The sequence below is a fragment of the Salmo salar genome, chromosome 10 (genome assembly GCF_965601325.2).
Source record: "Salmo salar chromosome 10, fSalSal1, whole genome shotgun sequence".
NCBI lineage: Eukaryota > Metazoa > Chordata > Actinopteri > Salmoniformes > Salmonidae > Salmo > Salmo salar.
In genome coordinates, this window is record NC_138300.1 from 86,975,549 (window position 1) to 86,989,572 (window position 14,024).

General features: G+C 45.7%; 1 protein-coding gene across 2 annotated transcripts in view; it reads left to right on the forward strand.

The window, feature by feature from the left end:
- Positions 1–13,887, forward strand: part of LOC106560884 (zinc finger CCCH domain-containing protein 18) — a 38,879-nt gene extending 24,992 nt beyond the window's left edge. The window contains exons 13-19 of one of the 2 annotated variants that reach the window (XM_045688169.2): positions 156–1,163; positions 9,373–9,483; positions 10,818–11,017; positions 11,146–11,375; positions 11,790–11,889; positions 12,102–12,201; positions 12,829–13,887. In XM_045688169.2, coding sequence (XP_045544125.1) covers positions 156–1,163; positions 9,373–9,483; positions 10,818–11,017; positions 11,146–11,375; positions 11,790–11,889; positions 12,102–12,201; positions 12,829–13,030 — 1,951 coding nt within the window. In that variant the 3' untranslated portion in view covers positions 13,031–13,887. The remainder of the gene's footprint in view (positions 1–155; positions 1,164–9,372; positions 9,484–10,817; positions 11,018–11,145; positions 11,376–11,789; positions 11,890–12,101; positions 12,202–12,828) is intronic. The other variant, XM_082957215.1, reaches the window with a different exon arrangement.
- Positions 13,888–14,024: the final 137 nt, after the last annotated feature.

Below are 14,024 nucleotides of genomic sequence, written 5' to 3' on the forward strand. Positions count from 1 at the left end.
CTGTATTGTTCATCTTAGACATGTAGCTAGCATGCTTCTAGTATTAGTCTGTAGAATCACTGTCTCTTGAACAAAGCATGTGTTTTTCCCTCATGGATGTGACGTGTGTGAATGCTGCATGCCAAACAACAAACCAATGCCTTATCATCCTCAAGCATCCCGTCGAAACCTGGTGCACCTTCCCCTCCTGGTAGGGAGAAGGCTCCCCCCAAGAAGGCTCCAAGCCCACCACTGCCAGGCCAGCCTGGGAAACCCCCCAAACCCACCCTAGAGGGGGCTAAGCCTGGCAATTCCCGCGAGCCCCGTGAGGTGGGCCGACCCATGCCACCTCAGGAGGGGGGCCGACCCATGCCCCCTCAGGAAGGGGGCCGACCCATGCCCCCTCGGGAGGGTGGCCGACCCGTGCCGCCTCGAGAGGGTGGCCGACCCGTGCCGCCTCGGGAAGGTCAGGGGGGCCGACCCATGCCGCCTCGGGAGGGTGGCCGACCCGTGCCGCCTCGGGAGGGTCAGGGGGGCCGACCCATGCCGCCTCGGGAGGGGGGCCGACCCATGCCACCTCGGGAGGGTCAGGGGGGCCGACCCATGCCTCCTCGGGATGGTCAGGGGGGCCGACCCATGCCTCCTCGGGAGGGTCAGGGGGGCCGACCCATGCCTCCTCGGGAGGGGGGCCGACCCATGCCGCCTCGGGAGGGGGGCCGACCCATGCCGCCTCGGGAGGGGGGCCGACCCATGCCGCCTCGGGAGGGGGGCCGACCCATGCCGCCTCGGGAGGGGGGCCGACCCATGCCGCCTCGGGAGGGGGGCCGACCCATGCCGCCTCGGGAAGGGGGCCGACCCATGCCGCCTCGGGAGAGGGGCCGACCCATGCCGCCTCGGGAAGGGGGCCGACCCATGCCGCCTCGGGAAGGGGGCCGACCCATGCCGCCTCGGGAGGGGGGCCGACCCATGCCGCCTCGGGAGGGGGGCCGACCCATGCCGCCTCGGGAGGGGGGCCGACCCATGCCGCCTCGGGAGGGAGGCCGACCCATGCCGCCTCGGGAGGGGGGCCGAGCCATGCCTCCTCGGGAGGGGGGCCGACCCATGTCACCTCGGGAGGGGGGCAAACCCCTCAACCTGCGGGAGGGCCGACGGAAGGAGCGGCAGCAGCACAACCCACCCAGGAGGTAGGACAGAAGTACACATTTGGTCAGAGATGGCCATCTGTCTATCACAAGTTCCTTTGTCACATTCAACACAGCCAACCTGAAATCTCAAGGTTTTCCAATGATATACAAAGGTGTATACCAACAGGGCTCGACATACAGGGCTGCCCGCTTGCCTAGGGATGTTTTGGAAACCCTCCGGGCCAGTTAATCATTCATGTCAGTGGCCCGCTTTGGCCAGTGAAAAAAATATCGTAATAATGGTATTTTCAGTCTAGTCTATATAATTAATTAAAAAAATTACATTAATTCCCCGTAGCTGTTAGTTCATGTACATTGCTGTGAAAAAGTATTTACCCCCTTTCAAATTTTCTCTTCTTTTGTATATTTTTGATACTGAATGTTAAAACCTAATATTAGATAAACGGAACATGAGTGAACAAATAACACAACAGTTAAATACTTCTTTCATTTATTTCGTAAACAAAGGTATGCAACACCCAATGCCCCTGTGTGGAAAAAGTAATTGCCCCTTACACTCAATAACAGGTTGTGCCACCTTTAGCTGCAATGACTCCAACCAAACACTTCCTGTAGTTGTTGATCAGTCTCTCACATCGCTGTGGAGGAATTTTGGCCCACTCTTTCATGCAGAACTGCTTTAACTCAGCGATATTTGTGGGTTTTCAAGTATGAACTGCTTGTGTCAAGTCCTGCCACATCTCAATTGGGATTAGGTCTGGACTTTGACTAGGACATTGCAACATTTCAAATGTGTATACCTTTTTGCTATTTTCATGTAGACTTGATTGTGTGTTTTGGATCATTGTCTTGCTACATGACCCAGCTGTGCTTCAGCTTCAGCGTTCAGATGGATGGCCTGACATTCTCCTGTAGAATTTTCTGATACAGGCAGAATTCATGGTTCCTTCTATTAAGGCAAGTCGTCCAGGTCCTGAGGCAGCAAAGCATCCCCAAACCATCACACTTCCACCACCATGCTTTACCGTTGGTGTAAGGTTCTTACTGTGGAATGCGGTGTTTGGTTTTCACCAGGCATAATGAGACCCATGTCATCCAAAAAGTTATACTTTTGACTCATCTGTCCATAGAACATTCTTCCAAGAGTCTTGATGTTCTTCCAGGTGCTTTTTGTCAAACTTCATTGAACTTTTTGGATGAGATGTGTCCCATTATGCCTGGTGGAAACCAAACACTGTTTTCCCCAGTAAGAACATAGGCCTACCTACTTGGCAGTCAGGCCTAGCCAATCAGAATGAGTTTTCCCCCACAAAAGGCTTTATTACATACAGAATACTCCTCAGTTTCATCAGCTGTCCGGGTGTCTGGTCTCAGAAGATCCCGTATGTGAAGAAGCCGGATTTGGAGGTCCCGGGCTGGCGTGGTTACACGTGGTATGCGGTTGAGGCCGGTTGAATGTAATAACAAATTCTCCAAAACAACGTTGGAGGTGGCTTATGGTAGAGAAATCAACATTAAATTCTCTGGCAACAGCTCTGGTGGACATTCCTGTAGTTAGCAAAATTGAGACATCTGTGGCATTGTGTTTTGTGAAACAACTGCACATTTAAGAGGGGCCTTTTATTGTCCCCAGCACACGGTGCACCTGTGTCGATCATGCTGTTTTATCAGCTTCTTGATATGCCACACCTGTCAGGTGGATGGATTATTTTGTCAAAGGAGAAATGCTCTCTAGCAGGGATATAAACAAATTTGTGCATACAATTTGAGAGAAATTAGCTTTTTGTGCGTATGGACATTTTCGGGGATCTGTTATTTCAGCTCATGAAACATGGGGCAAACACTTTACATGTTGCATTTATATGTGCAGTTTTGTCATGCAACACAATGCCACAGATGTCTCAAGTTTTGAGGGAGCATGCAGTTGGCATGCTGACTGCAGGAATGTCCACCAGATCTGTTGCCAGAGAATATCATTTTCATTTCTCTTCCATAAACTGTCTCCAATGTTGTTTTTGAGAATTTGTCAGTACGTCAGACCACCTGTATGGCGTCGTGTGGGTGAACATTTTGCTGATGTCAATGTTGTGAAAAGAGTGCCTCATTGTGGCAGTGGGGTTATGGTATGGGCAGCCATAAGCTATGAACAATGAACACAATTACATTTCATCGATGGCAATTTGAAAGCACAGAGATACCGGGACGAGATCCAACGGCCCATTGTCATCAAATTTTATTGGTCACATACACGTGTTTAGCGAAATGCTTGTGCTTCTAGTTCCGACAGTGCAGCAATGTCTAACAAGTAATATCTAACAATTTCACAACATATACCCAATACACACAGTCTAAGTAAAGGAATGGAATTAAGAATATATGGATGAGCAATGTCAGAGCAGCATAGACTAAGATACAGTAGAATAGTATAGAATACGGTATATACATATGAGATGAGAAATGCATAGACTTAGATACAGTAGAATAGGATAGAATACAGTATATACATATGAGATGAGTAATGCAAAATATGTAAACATTATTAAAGTGGCCAATGATTTCAAGTCTGTGTATATAGACAGCACCCTCTGCTAGTGATGGCTATTTAACAGTCTGATAGCCTTGAGATAGAGTTTTTCAGTCTCTCGGTCCCAGCTTTGATGCACCTGTACTGACCTCGCCTTCTGCATGATAGCGGGGTGAACAGGCAGTGGCTCGGGTGGTTGTTGTCCTTGATTTTCTTTTTGGCCTTCCTATGACATTGGTTGCCCTAGGTGTCCTGGAGGGCAGGTAGTTTTCACCCGGTGATGCGTTGTGCAGACCACACCACCCTCTGGAGAGCCCTGTGGTTATGGGTGATGCAGTTGCCATACCAGGCGGTGATATAGCCTGACAGGATGCTCTCAATTGTGCATCTGTAAATGTTTGTGAGGGTTTTAGGTGACAAGCCACATTTCTTCAGCCTCCTGTTGCGCCTTCTTCACCACTGTCTGTGTGGGTGGACCATTTCAGTTTGTCAGTGATGTGTACGCCAAGGAACTTAACTTTCCACCTTCTCCACTGCTGCCCCGTCAATGTGGATGGGGGGTGCTCCCTCTGCTGTTTCCTAAAGTGCCACTCATCTGCCGCCATCACCTAATGTTTCAGCATTATAATGCACGGCCCCATTTCTTGAGGATCTGTACACAATTCCTTGAAGCTGAACATGTCCCAATTCTTCCATGGCCTGCATACTCACCAGACATGTCACCCATTGAGCATGTTTGGGGTGCTCTGGATTGGCGTGTACAACAGCGTGTTCCAGTTCCCGCCAATATCCAGAAACTTAGCACAGCCATTGAAGAAGAGTGGAACAACATTCCACAGGCCACAATCAACAGCCTAATCAACTCTATGCGAAGGAGATGTGTCACGCTGCATGAGGCAAATGGTGGTCACAACAGATACTGACTGGTTTTCTGGTATCTGTATTCCCAGTTGAGAAATCTATAGATTAGGGCCTAATGAATCATTTCCTTATATGAACTGTAAATCAGTGAAGTCTTTGAAATGGTTGCATGTTGCGTTTATATTTTTGTTGAGTATATTAGCTTATTGCAGTGAACTCCGTTGCTGCTCCACTAGCTAGAGACTTCACTGGGTCTCATTTTGATCTTTTGCAAATCAAGTTGTTTACCTTATTTTCAGGCTGTATTTCACAGGTAGGCCTAATACCAGGCGTATTTGTGTGTGTGTGTGTGTGTGTGTGTGTGTGTGTGTGTGTGTGTGTGTGGGTGTGTTTTTTATTTTTATTGAACTTGCATGACCGGTATCCCTCAGCTCACAAAGACACTTTGCATGGTAGCTAGATTAGCATCAGGAGGGACCTTTTCCGGGAGCATTGCTGTGTGTTGGTGGAAGAGCTATCCTCTGTCTCAGGGTCAGGTGACGCTATGGCTGGGCCTTCATCGGAAAGAACCTAGGTCTGGTGCTGTGCTGTAGAAGGGAAGGAAAGGACAGCGTGGGGGCGAGCCACTGGCTGTGGTTTCTCTGCCTGCCTTGGTAGAATACACTAGGCTCACACTTTGTGTGGCGTGGTGTTCCCTGTGGAAAACCTCATGTAAATCTTTTTGTCCAGTGGTCCTGCAGCTCTAAAGACACATTGTCCTCCCATGTAAAATGACTTAACCACACTTTTTATGTTAGTCATTTTGTTCAGCAATGATTCATAGTCAATGGCATTTTTACACTTTTGCTTGACTCCTTCTATTTAGTGGGACATGATCCATTACCTAAATTCATACCATGCATGCATACATTTTGAATAGGCTACTGTATGAATGCTTTTCTTTGATCTCCACTTTTAGTGGTTTATAATATCGAAAGGATGTGAAAAGTAGTTAAGTACTAATATTTGTGCTTTTATGTTCATTTCATTTACGTAGTGCGCTTTGGAAGTGATCACCAACCTCCATGCACAGTCGTGGCCTAAAGTTTTGAGAATGACAAATATTAATTTCCACAAAGTTTGCTGCTTCAGTGTCTTTAGATATTTTTGTCAGATGTTACTATGGAATACTGAAGTATAATTACAAGCATTTCATAAGTGTCAAAGCCTTTCATTGACAATTACATGAAGTTGATGCAAAGAGTCAAGATTTGCAGTGTTAACCCTTCTTTTTCAAGACCTCTGCAATCCGCCCTGGCATGCTGTCAATTAACTTCTGGGCCACATCCTGACTGATGGCAGCCCATTCTTGCATAATCAATGCTTGGAGTTTGTCAGAATTTGTGGGGTTTTGTTTGTCCACCGGCCTCTTGAGGATTGACCACAAGTTCTCAATGGGATGAAGGTTTTGGGAGTTTCCTGGCCATGGACCCAAAACATCAATGTTTTGTTCCCCGAGCCACTTAGTTATCACTTTTGTCTTATGGCAAGGTGCTCCATCATGCTAGAAAATGAATTTTTCGTCACCAAACTGTTGCTGGATGGTTGGGAGAAGTTGCTCTCGGAGGATGTGTTGGTACCATTCTTTATTCATGGCTGTGTTCTTAGGCAAAATTGTGAGTGAGCCCACTCCCTTGGCTGAGAAGCAACCCCACACATGAATGGTCTCAGGATGCTTTACTGTTGGCATGACACAGGACTGATGGTAGCGCTCACCTTGTCTTCTCCGGACAAGCTTTTTTCCGGATGCCCCAAACAATCGGAAAGGGGATTCATCAGAGAAAATGACTTTACCCCAGTCCTCAGCAGTCCAATCCCTGTACTTTTTGCAGAATATCAGTCTGTCCCTGATGTTTTTCCTGGGGAGAAGTGTGTTCTTTGCTGCCCTTCTTGACACCAGGCCATCCTCCAAAAGTCTTCGCCTCACTGTGCATGCAGATGCACTCACACCTGCCTGCTGCCATTCCTGAGCTAGCTCTGCTCCCGCAGCTGAATCAACTTTAGGAGACGGTCCTGGCGCTTGCTGGACTTTCTTGGGCGCCCTGAAGCCTTCTTCACAACAATTGAACCGCTCTCCTTGAAGTTCTTGATGAACTGATAAATGGTTGATTTAGGTGCAATCTTACTGGCAGCAATATCCTTGCCTGTGAAGCCCTTTTTGTGCAAAGCAATGATGACAGCACATGTTTCCTTGCAGGTAACCATAGTTAACAGAGGAAGAACAATGATTCCAAGCACCACCCTCCTTTTGAAGCTTCCAGTCTGTTATTCGAACTCAATCAGCATGACAGAGTGATCTCCAGCCTTGTCCTTGTCAACACTCACACCCGTGTTAACGAGAGAATCACTGACATGATGTCAGTTGGTCCTTTTGTGGCAGGGCTGAAATGCAGTGGAAATGTTTTTGGGGGATTCAGTTCATTTGCATGGCAAAGAGGGACTTTGCAATTCATCTGATCACTCTTCATAACATTCTGGAGTATATGCAAATTGCCATCATACAAACAGAGGCAGCAGACTTTGTGAAAATTAATATTTGTGTAATTCTCCAAACTTTTGGCTATGACTGTACATGGTCACTTGGCACAAGAACAGGCAAATCAAATTGAATTGGTCACATGCACATATTTAGCAGATGTTATTGCGGGTGTAGCGAAAAGCTTGTGTTCCTAGCTCCAACAGTGCAGTAATAACTAATAATTCACAACAATACACACAAATCTAAGGTAAAAGAATGGAGTTAAGAAATATATAAATATTAGGACAAGCAATGTCTGAGTGGCATTGACTAAAATACAGTAGAATAGAATACAGTATATACATATGAGATGAGTGAAGCAGTATGTAAACATTTATTAAAGTGACTAGTGTTCCATTATTACAGTGACCAGTGATTCCATGTCTATGTATATAGGGCAGAAGCCTCTAAGGTGTAAGGTTGAGTAACCGGGTGGTAATCGGTTAGGGATGGCTATATAACAGTCTAACGGCCTTGAAATAGAAGCTGTTTTTCAGTCTCTCGGTCCCAGCTTTGATGCACCTGTACTGACAACTTCTTCTGGATGGTAGCGGGGGGAACAGGCCGTGGCTCAGGTGGTTGATATCCTTGATGATCTTTTTGGCCTTCCTGTGACATCGGGTGGTGTAGGTATCCTGGAGGGCAGGCAGTGTGCCCACAGTGGCAGCCAGTGTGCCCACATTCATGGGTGAACAGGGGGCTGAGCATGTACCCTTGTGTGGCCCCTGTGCTGAGGATCAGCGAAGTGGAGGTGTTGTTTCCTACCTTCACCCCCCGGGGGTGGACCGTCACGAAGTCCAGGACCCAGTTGCACAGAGATAGGCTCCAAGCTTAATGATGAGCTTGGAGCGTACTATGGTGTTGAATGCTGAGCTATAGTCAATGAACAGTATTCTTACATAGGTATTCCGCTTGCCCAGATGGGATAGGGCAGTGTGCAGAGTGATGGTGATTGCATCGTCTGTGGATCTATTGGGGTGGTATGAGAATTGAAGTGGGTCTAGGGTGTCAGGTAAGGTAGAGGTGATATGATCCTTAACTAGCCTCTCAAAGCACTTCATGGTGACAGAAGTGAGTGCTATGGGATGATAGTAATTTAGTTCAGTTACCTTTTGCTTTCTTGGGTACAGTGGTGGACATCTTGAAGCAAGTGGAGACAGCAGACTGGGATAGGGAGAGATTTGAATATCTCTGTAAACACTCCAGCCAGCTGGTCTGCGCATGCTCTGAGGACGCGGAAGTAGGAAGTACAGTAATATAATTGATTGATTGCACAGATCTCCTGTGGTGTCAGAATAGTTTCAATGGAACTAGTCACGTAGTGCAGATTGTAATCCACAACCACAACCTGGCACTACTCTGTCTGTTCATGGTTTAACAAAATATTATATGTTGCTTAGTTTGGCAAGCAGAGTAGGTTAGCTTGATAAGATGAGTAGGTTAGCTTGATAAGATGAGTAGGACAGCTTGATAAGATGAGTAGGACTTGAAGACATGCTGTTGTAGGCTGTTTCCTGGGTTTTCCTCTCGGGTGAACTTGTATTGTCAGTCAGTTTATGTTAGTGTTTCTCCTATATTTAAAAGAAATCTGCCGGGATGCGCTTTTAAAGGGATATGGTGAGATTTTGGCAATTAAGTAATGAACTCATGGACACCATTTGTCTCTGTGTGCAGTTAAAAGGAAGTCGCTAACGAGCGTTTGCGCTGTTTCTAACTAGCACACTGACTGGAGGTCTATGGGAACAGCTAGCTGTGCTAGACTCAAGTCATTGCGCTAACACTAACTTCAAACTGCACGCAGAGCAATGCAAAAATCTCACATTATCCCTTTAAGATCAGTGACAAGTTACAATGTATATAAGTAAACAGAGAGAGCAGTGGGGCGAATGAGCGCCACGAGCACACAGCCACCGCTTGCTCCTCATAATCTCCCTACAGTGCAGAGTCGCCCATCAGTTCTATTTCAGTTGGTGGCAACATAATTAAATGTTCATGCATTTTGGAGTAGAATGTCCTTTTAAAAAGTCACCAGAAGTGGCCTTCTCACGGTCATTCTACAACAACACTCCTGCTCTGACTAAAATCTTCCATCATATGTGATACCACACTCCATTCCTCCTCTACAGGGACAATAGTTTGTTTTCTATTATATGAATATGACCTATAAACCCTTGCCAATTATACAATGGGACTGATGCGTTGTTACAGTGATGTACAATCTACTATTAAAAGTATGCTGATCTTTTCATTAACTCAAATATATACCTTTTTCCCCCCTCTCCTGTCTTTCTATTCCCCTGCTCCAGGCAGACGGTCAGTGGCAGTGTAAGTGGCAGTAGTTACTCTGGCTCCAGCTCTCGCTCAAGATCCCGTTCCTCCTCTGCATCCATCTCACCTTCCGGATCCAAGAAGTCCAGGTAGAAATAACAGATCCTACTTCCACTACTGGGTAAATGCAGTGGTGGAAAAGTACCCAATTCTCATACTTGCATAAAAGTAAAGATATCTTAATAGAAGTAAAAGTGAAAGTCACCCACTAAAATACTACTTGAGTAAAAGTCTAAAAGTAATTGCTAAAATATACTTAAGTAAAATATACTCAAATTCCTTATATTGGGAATGGGGTGGCAGGTAGCCTAGTGGTTAGAGCATTGGGCCAGGTTGCTGGATCGAATCCCTGAGCTGACAAGGTAAAAATCTGTTGTTCTGCCACAGAACAAGGCAGTTAACCAACTGTTCCCCGGTAGGCCGTCATTGTAAATAAGAATTTGTTCTTAACTGACTTGCCTAGTTAAATAAAGGTATAACATTTTTATATTAAGCAAACCAGATGGCACCATTATTATTAAATTACGGATAGCCAGGGGCACACCAACACTCAATCATAATTTACAAACAAAGCAAGTGTGTGAATTAGACCATTTTCCTGTCTTTGCTAATCATTCAAAATGTAACGAGTACTTTTGGGTGTCAGGGGAAAATGTAAAAATACAATTTTCTTTAGGAATGTTAAAGTTGTCAAATTTAAATAGTCAAGTAGCGATACCAAAAAAACGACTTAAGTAGTACTATTTTTACTTAAGTAGTAGTTTCAAGTATTTTTACTTTAGTACTTTACACCTCAGGATTAATGAGCATTGCACTGGTTTACACACAAATACAGAATAAACTATAACGTAACGTCTGAGGAAGTAATGCTGAACGGGTATTCCTTTGAACAGGTAGTCTTATCCGTCCACAGCTTAATTATTAGGATATTGGTAATCCTCCAAATCAACAAGATGTGTATATGATTGTTACTTGGTTTCTTTTCATATCACACTGAACAAACTACATATAGAAAGACAGATATGATTGCTTTAAAAGCTGGCAATTATGGTGTTTAGTAAAGCACTTTGAAACGGACATGTATTGAATCCTTTCTCTCTTCTTGCTATTATCCACTGGTCAACTTTGTAGAAAATCCAGGTACTACGTCAATTATATCAGTCTTTTCTTTTCCCTGTACCTCTGCTTCTCTTCATTCATCTTAACTGTAATTCATCTGTTTGATTGATTTCTTCTCCATGTTGCCCCACCATTCACTCATTTGTTACGCTCTGTCCGTGTGTGTTGTAATCATAACTTTTTTGTCATTATAAAATATATATATTTTTACTGTGATGTATGAGTTAAACTACGTGTAAACAATGTGTTTTTGTGGCGCAGCACTGAGTCTTCTTTCCCTGTGTTCTGTGTGGTCTCTGTGCAGGTCTCTGAGTGTGAGCAGTGTGTCTAGCGTGTCCTCGGCCTCCAGCAGCAGCTCTGTGAGGAGCGCTGACTCAGATGACATGTACGCCGACCTGGCCAGCCCTGTGTCGTCAGCCAGCTCCCGCTCCCCAACCCCAGGACACCCCCATGCCCGCAAGGAGAGGGGCCCACCACGGGACAGGGGCCCCAACAAGGACAAAGGTAGTGGTCAGACTTTTGTTATAAACTCTTGACTCACTCTGTATTGTGTTTAGGTTGGTGTGACACAGCTATAACAGAATCGCAGCATTTAGTGGTTGTTGGTGACATACGTAGTGCTCTCCACACAGGGAAGCCCACTAAGAAAGATGAGCCCCATCCCCCCAGGGAGGACCGGCGAAAGATGGATCCCTCAGGCCTCCCTCCCAGAAACACTCACGGTCCCATGCCCAGGTCTGGGCCTGGCAGCAGGGGCCATGGTCCTGGCGGCCACCCCATACACCCGCCGCATGGACCCCCCATGGGTCCCCCTGGAGGTTACGGCCAGCACAAAGACATCAAACTCACGCTCCTCAACAAGGTGACTAATACTGGATTACTGTTGGAAGTCAACTTCTCTTACCCCAACCCAGGTAGACTACAAGTGATGAGTCTTCGAAGTTCTCTGGAGATGTAGATATGAGTTACACTAATATCACACCCTGTGACACTGATGTCATTACGGGGTTTTGACTTTGGGGAAGGACAGTCAGTGTCTGACTTCCTCATACTCTTGGGATGTTATCAGTGAGACTGAATAAGTAGACATATTATTATCAAGTCTCTGTATACAATACTTTTGTTTTTGCTAGCATTTACTCTCGGTTAACTGATATACAAACATTATTTGAATACCACCATTGAAGATGTGATTTGATCTCAATTTAATGTACTCCATTTTGCATTTGTTGCTTGTTGAATGTCTGACGAACCTTGGCTCTCTCTCACTCTGTAGCAGCAGGCAGAGCGGGGTAACAGGAAGCGATACATGCCTTCAGACAAGGACAGGCCGACCTCTCCCCTCAGCAAGAGGATAGCAATGTCTCCTGAGAGAGGTGAGGGCCTCAAACTGTCCAGAAAAGTCAGGGATGAATGTGTTCTTCCCAAGGAAATCACACACAGACATGCACACCAAATATGTGGTTCAGTAAACCCAAATGTGGAAATCCAACACCAGAGAAACCTCACAATAGGCTGCATTCTCTATGATCTGTCCACACGTCCCTGTTGTATTGTTGGTAATCAACTTCCCCTCGATGTCCTGCAGGTCGTGGTGACAGGAGGATGCCTGGACGGCCCCCACTCTCTCCTAGAATGGACCGGCCCAGAGGCCAGGGCCCTCGTCCCATGCCCCCACCGGGAGAAAGGTAAGTGCCCTCTGTGCTGCTTCTCACCCCAGATCACACACACGACCCCAACCTGCCACCTCTTTGTTGGTGCTGCCCTTCTCCACTGCAGTAGTGATGTCATTTTAAAATGTTAAAGCAACCACAAGCCTTTGTTTTGAATGTGGAACAAGTCACGAAAGTGGAATCCCAGAAGTATATGATATTTAAGCAATAAGGCCTGAGTGTGGTATATGGCAAATATACCACGGCTAAGGGCTATTCTTATGCATGACGCAGCGTGCCTGGACACAGCCCTTAGCCATAGTATATTGGCCATAAACCACAAACCCCAGAGGTGCCTTATTGCTATTATAAACTGTTTACTCACGTAATTAGAGCACTAAAAATGAATGTTTTGTCATACAAATGGTCTGATATACCACAGCTGTCAGCCAAACAGCATTCATGGCTAGAACCACCCAGTGTATAAACACCTATAATACATAGGGCATGTGACCATGGTGCCACACCATGTAGAAAACTCATACAATGTGAGCCAAATCTACAGGTATCATCTCTACCCTGGTAGATGTATCCCCATGATAACCCTTATAAATTGTCATAGGCATGTGGCTCTAAACCCAACCTTGTGATTTCCCTGTTTAGAAAACGTCCTTTGTCCCCACCACCCAAGTCGTCTGGGAAAGGTCCAGGGGGGTTGTCATCGGGCTCAGGCAAGCAGCCCCCAGTCGGCCCGGGCTCAGGCAAGCCTAGCAGCACACTGTCCCGTCGTGAGGAGCTGCTGAAACAGCTTAAAGCTGTGGAGGACGCCATCGCCCGCAAGAGGGCCAAGATCCCTGGGAAATAACCCTCACCCTGCCCGCCCGCCTGTCTGCCCACGTCACCCAGGCAACATCAAGCATCAAGGGACATAAATCACCAATCCCATTCATGACGCCTAGCGTTCTCTGGAGATTTTAAAAAGGTTTCTGTCCCAAAATGTAAAGGCTATTGTGTAATTGTTCCTCAACAAAATGGCCACCAAAACATTTTTGCTTGTTTGCCCTCAGAGAGAGGTTGTCTTGATGATTTTACAGTACTGAAGAAATTTAGTAGCAGGGTGTCATTGTTGCTCTCTCTTGTCTGTTTAATGAGAAAGGAGAATCTTGACATTGTCTCAATGATAAGGTGAATTTATATACTTTTGATCCACTCTCTCTGTCTGCCCCTTTTACTGTCTCATATCTCTCATGTCTTATTTTTATTCGATTTTTTGTTATTTTGGGTTTGGAGTTGGTCTTGCCCTAATTGATTCCAAAAATCCTGGAAACCGCTTCTAGGCTCCCAACTGGTTCTCTGTACAAACATTTAGCATCTGTATTCATTCAGACTGAGAAACGTCGAACACGCTCAAAGGACCTCTTGTTCATGGTGGTCACAACTTAACCATCTTAACCTTTTCTTCTTCTAGGTCTGTGCATTGTGTTATCTTACAGTGTGTATTTTACATACTGTTTTCAATCATAGTGAGCATATGACAAGCACCCTTTTTTTTTCTCTCAAGTGTATGATTATAGAGAACAAATTGACAAATTGCTTTTTTTCTCCAGCTCTTCTCAAGTGATAAACTGTTTTATTTGTCCCACATTTTTAGTTGACACAGGAGTGTATGTTTGTGCTTTTGTGACAAAAGGCTTCTAAATAAACTATTTTGATAAAGCAAAACCATCTGAGCCTTTTCCTTGTCTCCACACCATCACTCTGCTACGTTTCCACGATCCTACATGACTTTGATGGATCAATTCTTCAATCGCTTGTTTCATATTGTTTCTCACGAGAGATGGAGCTTCATGTACTGCATG